General features: G+C 40.9%; 1 protein-coding gene across 5 annotated transcripts in view; it reads right to left on the reverse strand.

Annotated features, from left to right (window-relative positions):
- opn5 (opsin 5) overlaps positions 1 to 17,227 on the reverse strand; it is a 473,827-nt gene that overhangs the window by 242,183 nt on the left and 214,417 nt on the right. For 4 of the 5 annotated variants that reach the window (XM_068024828.1, XM_068024818.1, XM_068024848.1 and 1 more), the window contains 2 exons: positions 8,712 to 8,850; positions 2,922 to 3,058 (listed from right to left, as the gene is read on the reverse strand). In XM_068024828.1, the coding sequence (XP_067880929.1) occupies positions 2,922 to 3,058; positions 8,712 to 8,850 (276 nt within the window). Of the gene's footprint in view, positions 1 to 2,921; positions 3,059 to 8,711; positions 8,851 to 9,418; positions 9,519 to 17,227 lie in introns of those variants that run through there. The other variant, XM_068024947.1, reaches the window with a different exon arrangement.

The following is a 17,227-nucleotide window of genomic DNA, read 5'->3' on the forward strand; positions in this document are numbered from 1 at the left end:
TCAGTGCCTGTGTCCGCCCCGGCTTGGAATCGGGGCAGCTCTTTGGCGCCATTGTTTTCGCTCACCACCAATTTCAGCGGCGGGCTGAACATCAGCCCAACATCAATTCCAACAGAATCAAACCATTTTGCTGGTTATAATCTTAAATTTAAAATCATGATTTTGGTCCACTTTCTGAAACTTTAGGGGAAGAATATTCTTACTGATGACTTTTTTTGAATTTGGGTCTAAATTATTCTCAATGGCAATTTTATTTGATAAAATAGTGAAATATATCTCTAATAGACAGGGCGTGCCACAATTTAGATATTTAACTGCATCAGTCTTATTCTCAATCTAACTGTAACCAAAATGTTCTTCTGGTGTTACTATATTAGCACACTCACATGCACTGTCCTTCTAAAATGTAATAGTAATACGAGATACAATTGCTGCATCTATATTTATTTTTCACCATGATTCGAGGTAATAAAAGAGCTATTTTATTCAGAACACCAAAATACAGAGAATGATCTCCCACGCTTCAAAATGCTCGCTGCTTTCTTCTACATGAAGAATTTAGTATCTTCAGAAAGGTTATTTTTAAATTTCCGCTTTTACTATGGTGAACAGACGTCAACAATTAACAATCTAATGGTAACCTCTGCAATTCATGGAGCCTGAAATGGAAATAGCTTATCAATGGAAACTGGCTTGCTATTGTGAGGAAACCACACCTGCCAAAATGAAACTTATTAATTTTGTCACATGGAACATTATTTTTGAACTGTTACTGAACATTGAACATAACTTGTTTAAAAAGACCACAGAACTGTGGCTGAATACATGGCTGCACATTTGCATTCTAAAAGACAGTGGCATGGACAGACAATGGAAGTACTCCCATATTCAATTAGCCAGATGGGTTTTGTCAATAGTAATGATCAAGAGACATTGAAGAGTCATTGAATGTGTAAGAGCCAGCATTCCACTCCCCCAATGAGTGTGTTTGGTAAGGAATCAACAAATTTCACAGGTGAGGCTGTCTCAAGCAAAAAGCTAGTCACATGACTAACCTGCTGGCCAATCTGGAGTTAACTGAATTGTGCTCACAGAACAGTTTTTGAGACAGTTTGCAACTGAACTTCAAGAGAGCACCTCTCTCTGTCTCTCTCTCACGCAAAGTTCCAGAGATCCACGGAGGTAACTCAAGCCTCAAGGCAAAAGACCAGTGAAACAAGTTTGAAAGTGTGCACTGGGCCCCAACGAGAACTGCAAGACTTAACTTCAAACAAAAACTTTACATTCAACCCAAAACCAGTAACTGAATTTCCATCTAGTACTTCAAACCCTCCCCCACCCCTCCCACTTTTAATTCTTTCTCTTCCTCTGTATTAAAGCCTGGCTCGGGTATAAAATTAAAACCCGACCTGGGCCCGACCCAACCACAGCTTACTACTGACATTAATCCCAGTTTAATTCGCATCTGCTTTTTTATTACAATTCAGAGGAAATTGTGGTCATGTTTTACATTCAGAAAGCGTGCACATAAATTTTTTTTTTGAGAGATACAGCACTGAAACAGGCCCTTTGGCCCGAGTCTGTGCCGACCATCAACCACCCATTTATACTAATCCTACATTAATCCCATATTCCCTACCACATTCCCAACTTCCTTCAATTCTCCTACCACCTATCTACACTAGGGGCAATTTACAATGGCCAATTTACCTATCAACCCGCAAGTCTTTGGCTGTGGGAGGAAACCGGAGCACCCAGTGGAAACCCACATGGTCACAGGGAGAACTTGCAAACTCCACACAGGCAGTACCCAGAATCGAACCCGGGTCGCTGGAGCTGTGAGGCTGCGGTGCTAACCACTGCGCCGCCCTAAAATTTCTCATTCATAACCAAGAACAAGCCAATGTTATGATATTACTGACAGAAGATCGGCTTCTTTTTATGTTAATTGTAAAAGACTTAAGTAATCAGCTTTATGAGTATTACTCAGGATACAGCACTCCTGTGTTAAGGAAGGGGAAAATCAGCCTTATTGCCTGTGCTTTATCCACATTTTTAGGAGTTGCTAGATATAAATGTCAAGTGAGAAAAGGATCATGCTCAGTTGTGATGCCTCCTGTCTGCAAATCAGGCTGCTGACACAAACTGGCTTACGTATGATGGAAGTGCACCTGGAAGAGGTACGGAAGGGCCCGAATAGAACCATTACCCAAGAGTCAACAGTTTGGGTGAGAGACCAAAGATGGCAGAAATGCAAGTGGAAAAACAAAACCACAACAGACACTTTAAAATATTTGTATGGCAATTTAAGAATTATGCTGTAAAGTTAAAATCAAGGAGAGAAGCCATGGAAAATTTCTGACAATAAGGAATTTGAAAATGTCTTCAACAGGTTGCTCAAACAAACTGCAAAGAAATCACTTAATACATATTTAAGCAGGAGAACTGGCCACAAATGAGCTAAAAATGATCATGCATTGAAGAGTTTTGATGGAATAAAAGATTTTGCATGGTTGTATTAAAGCAGTCTTCAAATAGAGTAAACACAGATCAAAATTCATAGCAGCACCTTCAAAATAAAACAAGTTGTGTAGAGATAACTGGATACAGTACATTGCTATTTCTGTATTTAGGAAATTTGGAAAAAGCTAACCTCAGAACTAATCTCCACAAATTAATCAAGGTTACAGTTCACCTATCGAAGAATTTTTGCTGAATAGCACAAGTCTACCTGACAACAACAGAGCAAGGGATTTATGCCCTCAAAGTGAACTTCATACTGAGCAAAAGCCACTGTAACTGGACACATTGATTTGTCCAGAAACATTCACAAAAGCAGAACTGTACCCAAATCATTAACTGTGAAGAAAAAATGATTCACAAATAAAACCTATCATTTTGAATTTTACCTAGTTCTTTACCTATTTCAGGAGCTTTGTCAGGTGCAATTTCTACTGATTTTGGGCCAGTAAGTGATGACGGCATCTCGGGTTTTGGTCTAATCACAACTGAATCAAATTCTGACTTTGGTCGATTGGAAGACATCTCTCCATTTGTTCTATTAAAACAAGAATGCAGAAATTGTTAAATAGTTGATCATATAGTTGAGTGTAGTCATCTATGGTGGAAGCTTGATTTTGTGGTCCCATAATCTGCATTCTCAATTAACCAAGCTGTTTCCACAGATAGTGGGATATTAGTGGGATTCAGGCCTGCTAAAATTATTTTTTGTTTCCAGGGCAAGTCCACCTGCTGGCAAAACAAACTTATTTTAAGTTCTCAAACATCCATTCCTGCAACCCGATCCATCAGATTGGTCATTAATCCAAGAGAAGGATCTTAAAGAAAAACACCAACACCAATCACTGCTCCAGTTAAAGGAATTATGCATTCCCTGCTCACTGTCCCATTTGCACACTCTGCAACACTGATCAGAAATGAACCGGCTACTTTACAATCAATAGAGAGTTTAATTGTATTGATTTTGAAATTAGCAGTCCTGCTGAGATAAGCAAAGAGGCAGCTGCAGACAGTATCGCTAGAGGTGAACATATATTGCTTCTAGCTCCCACTTATATAGCTGCAAGACTACTTTGGTTTGTTCTCTTGCTTCTGTGATAGAATAAAGATGAAGGTTGTCATGCGGGAGAACCCATGAGCTGGTAAATAAGCTGTTTGTTGCACCAGCTGATTAAATTGGCCGAAGTTGGAGAGAGCTAAGCTACTGAAGACGACTGGGACAAGCAGGTGAGAGGTAGAGCAATTAGTGGTTGACATTAATTTAGGATCTTTCAACCAACTTGGCAATTTCTAACAACAACCGCAGCGAAGAGGGGAGGAAAAGAAAGCTCCCCTCATTTATGGGAGCTAAACAGGATTTCACTGCATTTTAATTTGAGTACAAGGTGAAAACTGCAGATCAATTACAGTCCATTTTTATATCATTTATTCTTAAGCTTGTATTCACGCAACATAATCTATGTATTTGAATCAACCATAATTCATCTCTCCAAATCTACAAGGCTGTGGATAAAACTGAATTTGAAGACAAGTTTTGTAGAACCGTATTTCCCCACAGAAATACTTATGGAAGCCCCGGTACATTAGTAGCACTGCTTTTTCTGATGATTGATGCAGTGCTATTCCTTTTTTTCTGGCTCTGAAGACAGCAATGTATGCTGGGATACAATTTCACAGCTCTCTGGTATCTCCACCAAGCAGTCAATCTTCACACGTGTCTCAGTGTTAATAATCTGTTCAACTGGTGTGAAGAAGGGAGGCATGCTTTTTTTCCCCAACTAGGGAAATTAAGGCTAACAACAGCTCCCTAATCACTTTGGCTGGAGTCACCTAACTTAGCTCAAGTAAATCAGCTAGCTTTGGACTTGCCACACCGTATGGTTCAGTATCTAGCTACATGGTACATTTATGCACTTACGCATCAACAGTTCCATTCTCAAATATTTGCTTTTTAAACTACATCATTGCTTTGGACTTGAGATGCAATTACCAAATATATATGACAGATGAGAAAATATTTTTGCTAAAAGAACACCCCAGATTAAGACCCTCCACTGAAAGCAATGGGCAGTAGGAGACTGTAGGAGTTTAAGTCTATCGTCTCAACATTCCAGCCTTGCAATGGTAAGAAGGGATCAGGCTCAACAAGATACAAGTTAGGATATTTTCCGATACTCAAGGAAGGAGCCAATTAAGCTCCTAATCTTAAAGTTTACATTCCTTTCAAAATTACAACATATTAACAGTGTTAATTGCAAGTAAATTTCAAGATTGGCATACAAAAGGAGATAGTCTAGTAATATATATTTACTGATAATATGAACTGTAGTATACACAAAATAACATGGGATTTTAGTTTCTTAACAGATCTTGCTTGTCCTGTGCACAAAAATGCTCCATTCAGATACAATAGTATTGTATCACATATCACTGGTCGTAAAATATGGGTTTCAGTTCACCAATGGCACATACACAACTGCAAAATGACAGTCCCTTTAAAGTTAACTTTGCAACCAGCAGGGTCACAAGATTGTAGGACTAGTCATTCCGTGTAGTGAGACTCAAATCTACCAAACTTGGGGGCAGGGGGAGGGGAAGAAAAGAATTAATTACCGCTGGACACAATCAGTCTGCACACACAGCTTTTTTATTTTTCTTAACAGCTTTTTTTAATGTCACAACTGTGCATACCATTCATTTTATATTTGATTTGGATTTAGGAATTGAGGGAACATGAGGGCCTCATATTGGGAAGCATGGCAAATTGTGATGTGGGTTGTGAAACGGAGCAGGTGGACATAGATAGGGTACCAAATTGAACTATAGTTGCCATGTATCTGTTCAATGTAGAAAAATGTGAAGCAGTAAATTTTGCAAGAATAGGCAACGAAAACACAAAGTAGCAAGGTTTTAAATGGAGCAGAAAAACCTTAGCGTACAGACACAGGTCATTAAAAGTGGCAACACAAACAAACCAAGGACATCAAAAAGGCAAACAAAATAGTTAGTATTTTTATGTACAGGGATAAAATGCCTATAGAGGAAATACTGAACTTGTACAAAACCTTTGGTTGGCGTATTGGACACATCATTACAAGGAGGTACAAAAGCAGCAGCAAGGTCCAGCATAGATTTACTTGGATATCATCAGGCATGAAATGTTGCACTGACAAAGAAAGACCTAAGGAGTTTTTTTTTCTCCAGTTGAAGCAGAGGAATTGAAGACAAATCTAACAGAGGTAAAGATTATGAAGGTTAATGACAGTATTTAGATGGTTTCCACTGGTTGGTGAGATGATATTACAAGTGGAGATGTTCAATTCAATTATGAAAAAAAATTCAAAAAGTCAGAAAAAAGGTCTTTCCATAAAGGGTAAGAATGAAAGTTCATAGAATCTCCCAGCACAGAGGGAGGTGAGTTGGCCCATTGAGCCTGTGCCAGCTCTTTGGAAGAGTTATCTCGTCAGTCAACTCCTCTGCTCTTTTCTCCTAGCTGTGCAATTTTTCAAGTATATATCCAATTCCCTTTTGAAAGTTATTTAATCTGCTTCCGCCACCCCTACAGGTAGTGCATCCAGCTCATAACTTGCTGTGCAAAATAATTCATCTCACCTGGTTCTCTTTCCAACTACCATAAATCTGTTCCCTCTGAGTGTGCATGCGGTTTCAAGCTGAGGTGGTGGTGGTGGTGGGGGGGGGGGGGGGGGGGGCTGCTAGACAGGGGAAGGGGGAGGAGAAAAGAATTGCACAAGAGCATGCACATGCGGTCGAAGGAGCATGTGCGGCTTTGGGTGAGGTGAGAAGGAACCATCTCCAAGAGCAACCGCCGTTGTGAAGGAATGGGTAACCAGCCAGTTGTGTGACCTGAACCACCGAGGTGTGGGCCTGTGCATCGAGTTGTCTGGATGACATGGCCCTCTGGGTTTTTTGTAACTACTATTTTCAACAGACCAAAGCTGTAGATACGCTCTGACTAATTGCGGACATGTTGTCTGTGAAGTTGGTCTTTAAGGGAAGACGGTGGCGTAGTGGTAATGTCACTAGACTAGTAATCCAGAGGCTAAGGCTAGTGCTCTGACCACATGGGTTTGAATCCCACCATGGCAGATGGTGAAACCTGAATTCAATTAATAAATCTGGAATTGGAAAGTTAGTTTAATGGTGACCATGAAACCATTGTCGATTGTTGTAAAAACCCATCTGGTTCACTAATATCCTTACCTGGTCTGGACTACATGCGACTCCAGACCCACAGCAATGTGGTTGCCTCTTAAACGTCCTCTGAAATGGCCTAGCAAGCCACTCAGTTCAGGAGCAACTAGGGATGGGCAATAAATGCTGGCCTAGCCAGCAACGCAGATATCCCACGAACGAATAAAAAAAAAGGAAATATGAACATGTGCTATGTAAAGCATATAAGCATATTGTCACACTTTGTATTTTTCTCAGATAAGATGGATACAGATCTCAAGGCACTTTTTACACAGAGAAAGTTTGTGAGAGATATTTAAAGGAGTTTGTACAGACTATGGATTTCCAGGAGAAACATAGAAGACATTGGTGTGCAAACAAAATAGAGGAACAAGCAAAATTGAAAGCAAACATACAACATATCACCCAGAGAAAAGAACAATTGCAAGGTGAACTTATCGAAATGAACAACTACATTGCAAAACTACAAAGTTCTTTGCATCAAAGACAACACACACCTCGACTGGTTACCCCATCTTCCAAAAGGGAATCTGTTTCAACACCTTCAATAAAGTCAGTGATGTACTCTTCAGCTCCACAGTCAAGACCATCCACAAGTGAAATGTCACACAAAATGGAGATTGTTTAGTTTAGTTTAGAGATACAGCACTGAATCAAGCCCTTCAGCCCACCGAGTCTGCGCCGACCATTAACCACCCATTTATACTAATCCTACACTAATTCCATATTCCTACCACATCCCCACCTGTCCCTATATTCCCCTACTACCTACCTATACTAGGGGCAATTGCTAATGGCCAATTTACCTATCAACCTGCAAGTCTTTGGCTTGTGGGAGGAAACCGGAGCACCCGGAGGAAACCCACGCAGACACAGGGAGAACTTGAAAACTCCACACAGGCAGTACCCAGAATTGAACTCGGGTCGCTAGAGCTGTGAGGCTGCGGTGCTAACCACTGCGCCACTAGATTGATACAAGACCTAGTCCATCAGCAAAGTCTGATGCATCTACGGGCCCAACCAGACTATCATTAATAAGCCCACCCCAAGATGGGCAAATGGGTACTGTGCCTTACAGAGGAGCTAGTTAAGTCAAAGGTTTTAGGACCATAACTTACTTGGATAACAGAAATGTCAGACAGAAGTTTGAAGACCTCTATAAACATGAGCGCACAGTGTGGACACAATGGGCCGAAAGGCCGCCGGCTGCACTGTAACAATTCTGTGACTCTGGTTACTGACCTCCAGTCATTGGAAACAGTATCTCCCCTGGATTCTCTATCAAAACTCTTCGTAACTATGAGTACCTCTATTAAATCGCCCCTGCTATACAGTGAAAATCTCAGTTTCTCTAGTCTCTTAATATAACCGAAGACCTTGAACAACACAATGATTAAGTAAATATCGTCTACACGCTTTTCAAAGTTTGGTGCCCAGAAATTGGACACAACACTCCTCCAGCTGAGGTTTAACCAGCGACTCAAAGGTTTACCAGAACAACTTTGCTTCTTTGCTACAAACTTTAGTTGAAGCAAGAGCCCATAAATGATTTTTAAAAAGGATTTAGGTAGTTGCTTGAAAATATTAAATAAAACTATCGAAGCAGGAGTAGGATTAGATTAGGTGGTTCACCTGCAGAAAAGCAGAGATGCAGATCTGGTTGATCGAGTGAACAGTTTTTGTGCTGCAAAATTCTGGGATGCTACGTGAAAGGCACCAGTTTGTGCCATTCCCTTCCTGTGGGGAAAACATAATGCCCAGGGTGGAAAGCCCTTTCCAACTTCATTGCTGACATGAGAATTATGGAATCCTGTTTCTGGAAATATCCCACACAAAAACAAGAGAATGTTTCAACACAACTAACAAATTTCTTCATTTATGATAAGGTATTTTTATTGTCCATTTCTTCAGTCCACAAGTATATTAATAACACTAACAATAATCAATATCCCATAAAAATCTCAGAAAAATAATCTCACTTCGGTAAAGGTAGTGGCACCGAGGGTTTCTCTGGTCGTCTGGGAGGTACGGATACTCTGAAAGGATGACCCTTCAAAGGGAGGTTGGGTTTCTTAGGAGGTACCATTGGGGCTGCTGGTTTAGTTGACTTCTGATCATCTGTGCAGAGGGAAAAATAAAAATTGGATACATTTCATCTCTGTTCACCTGCAATCCAATTTTGTCATCAGATTCAATTAAACATCAAGATACCAAGAAATAGTACATGCAGTTTGTATTTTTCAAAGACAAAAGTTTAAATTTATAAGCATGATTTATTTCTACCTGTCCCCAAACTTTCATCTGTAATTAAGTTGCAATTAGCCACCAGCTTAGCTAATACTTGAATTAGTTATTTCAATGACATCAAATGTTGACAAAACCAATTTAAACCAGCTCAGTGACCTTACTTAAAGCTAAGTTTACGTACTGTCACAAATATGTAAGTTTCAAAAGGTGTTGACATTCAACACAGAGGAATTAATTTAAATTACTTTACATAGTTAGAAGAGTAAACAAACCTTCGCAATGTCAGGACATCCCAAACGCTTCAAAGCCAATCAGTGCTTAAGTGTGCTCATTGTTGTAAAATAGGGAAACAAACCTGACGTCCGGGGCAGCGGTGGACCTGAAAGGAACAGGGCTGAAGAGCTATAAAGTAGAGCGGGTCTTGAGGCCCTTCACCTACCTGATGTCCGGGACGGCGGCAGACTCTCTGACTGTTTCTGTGCACGCTCTATTTGGATTAAGTGAAAAAAAACTAATAGTGACATCACTGAAATTCTGTGCGCTGATTGGTCGGTGGGCAGCACCTGTTATTGCCTGGGGACAGCTGAGATAGATTGGAGTTAAAAAAAAAGGTTCCTTTTAAATTAAAGTACTTGGATAGCTACCTGTAAATTATTAGCATTTAGTAGCTATACCAGTGCTGTTTGCACGGAGTGAGGCTGTAAGTTAAGTGTGGGTATTTTCGTTGGCTGGGGACAGTGGAAGCTGCTCTTTGGTCTCTTTCTTACTCAGCCTCAAAGGTACAGGTGATAAAAGCTGCTTGTAAATAGTTGGTAAGTTATTACACTAGCAAGTTTTCATTGTAAAGTTAAGCAATGGCAAGGCAGCTTGGCCAAGCGGAATGTACCTCCTGTGCAATGTGGGAAATCATGGACGTGCCATGGGACCTTGGCGAACATGTCTGCAGAAAGCGTCTCCGGTTGCAGAAGCTTGAGCTTCGGGTTTCGGAGCTCGAGCAGCAGCTGGAGTCACTGTGGCGCATCTGTGAGGTGGAGAACTATGTGGATGGCTCATTTCAGGAGGTAGTCAAGCTGGTGCGTAATATCCCAGGGTACAGAATCTTCAGATGTGATAGGGGAGGGGGTAAAAGAGGACGTGGCATTGCACTGTTGATCAAGGAGTCAATTACTGCAGTAAGGAGGATGCTATCTTAGAAAGTTCCTCTGATGAGGCCAATTGGGTAGAACTTAAAAACAAAAATGGGGGCAATCATTTGGCCGGGAGTGTACTACAGGCCTCCAAACAATCAGGGAGATAGAGGAGCAGATATGTAGGCAAATCTCAGAGAAGTGCAAAAATAATAGGGTAATAATAATAGGGGATTTCAACTTCCCCTATATTAGAGGGGATAGTATTAGCGTAGAAGGCTTAAAGGGGACAGAATTCTTAAAGTGTATTCAGGAGAGCTTTTTGAGCCAGCACGTAGTGAGTCTGACAAGAGAAGGGGCGGTACTGGACTTAATCCTAGGGAATGAAGCCAGACAAGTGGTAGAAGTGACAGCGGGGAAGCATTTCGGGGATAGTGACCATAACTCTAAGATTTAAGGTAGTTATAGAAAAGGACAAAGATGGACTGGGAATAAAGGTACGGAATTGGGGGAAGGCCAAGTTCAGTATGATAAAACAGGATCTGGCCAAAGTGGACTGGGAGCAGCTTCTTGTAGGAAAGTCTACATCAGATCAGTGGGAATCATTCAAAAAGGAAATAGAGTGTGTTCAGGTCCAACATGTTCCCAAAAAGGTGAAGAGTAGGACCAACAAGTCCAGAGAACGAACCCTGGATGTTGAGGGATATACAGGATTGGATAAGGGAAAAAAAAGGAAGCTTATGGCAGATTCAGGGTGCTGAAAACAGCGGAGGGCCTAGAGGAGTACAGAAAGTGTAAGGGGGGGGAGGGGGGTACCTAAAAAAGTAATTAGGACAGTGAAGAGGGGACATGAAAAAACACTGGTGGACAAGATAAAGGAAAATCCCAAGGCGTTTTATAAGTATGTTAAGGGCAAGAGGATAACCAGGGAAAGAGTGGGGCCCATTAGGGATCAAAGAGGCAATCTGTGTGGGGAGCCGGAGGACATAGGTGGGGTTTTGAATGATTGCTTTTCATCTGTGTTCACTATGGAGAGGGACGATGTAGGTGTAGTGATCAGGGAGGGGAACTGTGATATACTTGAACAAATTAGCATTGAAAAGGAGGACATATTAGTTGTATTAGCGGGCTTAAAGGTGGATAAATCCCAGGCCCAGATTAGATGTATCCCCAGCTGCTATGTGTGGCAAGGGAGGAGATAGCAGGGGCTCTGACACAAATTTTCAAATCTTCTCTGGCCACAGGAGAGGTAACAGAGGACTGGAGGACAGCAAATGTGGTACCATTATTCAAGAAGGGTAGCAGGGATAAACCAGGTAATTATAGGTCTGTGAGTCTAATGTCAGTGTTTGGGAAATTATTGGAAAAAATTCTGAGAGACAGAATTAATTTCCACGTGGAGAGGCAGGGATTAATCAGGGATAGTCAGCATGGCTTTGTCAGGGGGTGATCATGTCTAACAATAAAAGCAAAATACTGCGGATGCTGGAAATCTGAAATAAAAACAAGAAATGCGGGAAATACTCGGGTCTGGCAACATCTGTGGAGAGAGAAGCAGAGCTAACATTTCAGGTCAGTGACTTCTTCAAATTTGATTGAATTTTTCGAGGAGGTGACTGTACATGAGGGTAAAGCAGTGGACTTCAGTAAAGCTTTTGATAAGGCCCCACATGGGAAATTGGTTAAGAAGGTAAGAGCCCATGGGATCCAGGGCAATTTGGCAAATTGGATCCAAAATTGGTTTAGTGGCAGGAGGCAGAGGGTGATGTTCCAGGGTTGTTTTTGCGAATGGAGGCCTGTGACCGGTGGTGTACCGCAGGGATCAGTGCTGGGACCTTTACTGTTTGTAGTGCACATTAATGATTTAGACATGATAATAGGAGGTATGATCAGTAAGTTCTCAGATGACACGAAAGTTATTGGTGTCGTAAATAGTGAGGAGGAAAGTCCTAGATTACAGGACAATACAGTGGCAGATGGCATTTAATTTTGACAAGTGTAAGGTGATGCATTTTGGGAGGACTAACAAGGCAAGGGAATATACAATGGATGGTAGAATCCTAGGAAGTACAGAGGGACCTTGGGATGCTTGTCCATAGATCAATGAAGGCAGCAGCACAGGTAGATAAGGTGGTTAGTAATGCATACAGGATACTTGCCTTTATTAGCCGAGGCACAGAATATAAGAGCAGGGATGTTATGTTAGAGCTGTATAAAACGCTGGTTAGGCCACAGCTGGAGTATTGTGTACAGTTTTGGTCACCACACTGTAGGAAGGATGTGATTCACTAGAGAGGGTGCAGAGGAGATTCACCAGAATGTTGCCTGGTCTGGAGCATTTTAGCTATGAAGAGAGACTAGATAGGCTGGGGTTGTTTTCCTTGGAGCAGAGAAGGCTGAGGGGGGATCTGATTGAGGTATAGAAAATTATGAGGGGCATTGATAGAATAGATAAGAAACTTTTTCTCTTCATGGAGGGGTCAATAACCAGGGGGCATAGATTTAAGGTAAGGGGCAGAAGGTTTAGAGGGGATTTGAGGAAAGATTTTTTCACCCAGGGGGTGGTTAGAATCTGGGACACACTGCCTGAAGGGGTGGAAGAGGCAGGAACCCTCACAACACTTATGTAGCATTTAGATGAGCACTTGAAATGCCATAGCATACAAGGCTCAGGCCAAGTGCAGGAAAATGGGATTAGATTGGATGGTAGTTTTGTTTATAAATTGAATCAAGTTTCTCTAATTGTATTTCCCAATGCAGATTCATGGGTTCATTTTTTTTTCATCCTCGGAGCCCCTGAATTTCATATGGGGAATAATGTAGGCGACTGCTGATTGATTTTCCTGGGAACCAACAGGAGGAAGCTCAGAGGCGAGAGGGCCAAGGGAGCAGCTTTTTCTGTAACCAATGTCTGTGCCTGAGGAGTGGAACCTGAGTCAGCCACTCAGGTGAATCAGTGTGAACCACTGTGAAACAATTCATGTTCTGAAAGTGAAATCAAGATTTCTTTTGTCAGCAAAACACTAACATTTGTCAATGTTTTGTCTTCCTGAAGTTTCTATTGAGAGTTTCAGATGTTTCAGTGCCATGTAGACCTTGAAGAAGTTCTAAAATAAAAGCTAAATACAGTAGATGCTGGAAATCTGAAATAAAAATAAGAAATGTTGGAAATACACAGCAGGTCTGGAAGAAGTTCTGCTGTTCTCTCCAACGGGATTTTCATTTGTCTCTTTTACCTTGTTCACCTTCATTGCTTTCTATCTCTTGCCCCACCCCCGCTTTATTTGCTTAAAACCTATTACACTTCTAATATTTGACAGTTCTGTCAGGTCACTACCTGAAACGTTAACTCTGCTTCTCTCTCCACAGATGCTGCCAGACCTGCTGACCAGATAGTCCATTTTACTGACGCTGGCTTTGGAATTGATATTAACCAGGATAATAGAACATAGAACATTACAGCGCAGTACAGGCCCTTCAGCCCTCGATGTTGCGCCGACCTGTGAAACCATCTGACCTACACTATTCCATTTTCATCCATATGTCTATCCAATGACCACTTAAATGCCCTTAAAGTTGGTGAGTCTACTACTGTTGCAGGCAGGGCGTTCCACGCCCCTACTACCTCTGACATCTGTCCTATATCTATCACCCCTCAACTTAAAGCTATGTCCCCTCGTGTTTGCCATCACCATCCGAGGAATGGGAATACACCCCAGCTCTTCTTTGAACAGTGCCACAGAAACACTTACATCCACCCGAGAGGGCAGATGGGACCCCACTTTAACATCTCATCTGAAAGACGACACCTCGGAGAGTGTAGCACTCCTTCTGCACTAGATCCAAGTTTCAGCCTAGATGTGCTCAAATTCTAGAATGGGGCTGGAACCTATGATTTTGACTCAGGAGGTCAGAGAGCTGCTGTTCAGCTAAAAATTACAACTGAAAGTTAATAAACATTTCAGATGTAACTACCTTATACAAATGATGGTAAATAGAGCCTACTCAATGGAGATAGATGGCATCATAAAATTCAACAGGGAACTGATCAGATATTTGGCAGATACGTTTATAGAAAATATGAGTGAATGAGACTGAATTTTGAACTGCTGTGATTTCCAGACAACAAAGCATACAATGAGGTTTTGTGTGTAACTTGGGATTAAAACTCATCTTAACTAAAGGGAATGAACTGTTACTAGTTGCTTACATCAAGATCCTAATCTATAAAAGATGCAGCTACAAGTGGCTGCAATGAATTTAAGAGGTGCATTTAGGTTATTTCAAATGTCCAAGCTATTTAATTTAAACCTACTGAGGCACAAGAGATCTAGGCGCAGTCCCCAAGCATTATCTGTGTTTGAATACTGCAAGTGGTTGTCAATCTAAGAAGTTATGCTATTTGTAACTGGGGCTTGTTCTAAAATGCTTTCATTAAGAATCATGAATGGCATGTACTTTATCCCAGTGAGAAAACAGTCTGAAGCCAAGAGATATACAAGATCAGCCTTGATCTTGTTGAATGACACAGCAGGCTCTAAGGGGCAAATGGCCTCCTCCAGCTCCTATGGACTAGGTGTAGCTTCCTGGTAGTGTTTCACAACGCAAGTTATGTCAAAAATCAATTTCATGCTGAAAGCATGGGAGAAGAGTTCTAGTTGTTATAACACTGAGGAGTACAGTAAAGTTTGCAATTATTGTCAATCTATTGCCTGCAGAAAGTACTGTTTTTATATCTATCTACTGTTAAATAAGTCTGTCTAGTAGTTTTTAAACTTGGTGTGATAAGAAAGTATGTTTTTCCACCTATTGAAAAAGTGATCGTGTGAAAGCACATAGTATATTTACACTGGCAAGGTTCTCAGTTTGTCTTCTGGGAATCATATTCAGATATTAGGTAAAGGTACATGCTAGTTCATACAGGGCACGACGTCCTATGGAATGGCCAATGATATTGAATTCAAGGAGAACTTCTAGTGTAAAAACCCAATAATATAACTGACTTACCCAATGGTTTACATTCTTACATTCTCCAAACTACGGCATTGATCTCAAGCAGCTAAATCCTGTGGCATTGGAAAGGTAACTCAGCTTTAAAGACAAACTGCACCTTTATTCCCATAATTGTACTTACAGCTTGTACTTTAAGTAGTTTTGCTCAAGAATAAAGCATTATTTCAGGCAATCCCACCTACCACTCCTCAAAGTTAGTTTCCACTAAAACAATGTGAACAAAGCTGCCCAACTCTTACTTCTCCAAGATTCTTTACTTCTGTATTAAATTCAAAGTTAGCACTTGCTATGCAATTGTAGATAGAACCATCATCGAAGCTCCATCATAAAAATGAGAGATGTGTGGTAGAGTCTGTTTTATTATTTCATAATTAAACAGACACATCACAAATTTGTCTTCAATTGAAAGTATTCAGAGCTAGATTCTGCATCTGTTTGAATCTGGTCCTCATCTGTCTTTTTCGGGACAATGACTCAATGGGATATAAATTTCTGTTAGCAGTGTTGTCATTTTTTTTTAAATTCTTGGGATGTGGGTGTCACTGGCAAGATCAGCATTTATTGCCCATCCCTAACTGAGTGACTTGTATGGCTACTAGAGAAGACAGTTAAGTGTCAACCATATTGTTGCGAGACTGGAGTCACACACAGGCCAGACTGGGTAAAGACAACAAATTTCTTTCCCTAAGAGTCATTAAATGAACCAGTTGGGTTGATAAATATAATCTGACAGCTTAATTTAAACTGATGCCAGTTTGGCATAGCATTTTCTGATTTATGCTCAGCTATCTATCAATTTAACTCAGCATTCTATTTGCTTTATCTGTTATCCTATGGTGACCACAACATGGTAGCTTTTCAAGGGCGGCACAGTGGCGCAGTGGTTAGCACCGCAGCCTCACAGCTCCAGTGACCCGGGTTCAATTCGGGGTACTGCCTGTGTGGAGTTTGCAAGTTCTCCCTGTGTCTGCGTGGGTTTCCTCCGGGTGCTCCGGTTTCCTCCCACAAGCCAAAAGACTTGCAGGTTGATAGGTAAATTGGCCATTATAAATTGTCCCTAGTATAGGTAGGTGGTAGGGAAATATAGAGACAGGTGGGGATGTGGTAGGAATATGGAATTAGTGTAGGATTAGTATAAATGGGTGGTTGATGGTTGGCACAGACTCGGTGGGCCGAAGGGCCTGTTTCAGTGCTGTATCTCTAAAATAAAATAAAAATAAAATAAAACATCATCCCTATTCTACTGGGCTTAATATAGTTACAGCTTTTAACATGTTGGTCCGGTTATATGGTCATATATCTCTGAGCCTCTAGCAGTTTGAAATCAAAATTTATCTATCCATGTCCATTCTCAGCTAATACGCATTATATGAGTTAATAATCCTCAATGGGAACTAATTTTGAAGCTTCTCTGACCTTTCAGCACACAATAAGAGCAACATAAATTGAGAATTCAACATTGCTGAGGTCTCATACCAGGGTATTTAACGTTATAAAATGCGAAATACAAAGGTATGAAGCAATGGTAAAACGGGTGGGCTGGAAATTTATTAAATGTGGGAGGACAAGTCAAGTTGAATACCTCCAAAAATATACGGAAAAAAATACAGGATAAAAATCTAAGAGTAATAAAATAGGCTCGGTCAGTACAACCCTAAAAAGTTGAAGATAATTAGAAGTGAAAGAAACAATAGGACACAATGCCTGCTGAAAGGTGAGAGGAGGTCCACGGAGAAGATAATAAGCAGTTTCAGTAGAGTATTATCTTAGCCGAGAACATCATTGCAGAATTTCCTCAGCGTAGTATCACGCCAATGTACTACGTTGAATGATTTTTTTTTAATCCACTGACTGGAGACGTGAATTTTTTTTAAAAAGAAATTTAGACGGAACAGATAAAAGGTGACTTTGCTAGCAGCTTAAGATGGCCTCCCTAATTTGCAACACTGTATCCTACATTTCAATACCTGTGAGGTGCAGACGAAGAATCTGTCCCGTCCCAGCAAGAACCAAGACCTGGAAAATTTAAGGGAACTGCCTGTTCCCATTAGCAAGGCATCAAAACTATCATTTGAACAATGGTACACTGGTTGTGAGAAAGAAATCTC

Source organism: Heterodontus francisci, chromosome 3 (genome assembly GCF_036365525.1).
Source record: "Heterodontus francisci isolate sHetFra1 chromosome 3, sHetFra1.hap1, whole genome shotgun sequence".
Lineage (NCBI taxonomy): Eukaryota > Metazoa > Chordata > Chondrichthyes > Heterodontiformes > Heterodontidae > Heterodontus > Heterodontus francisci.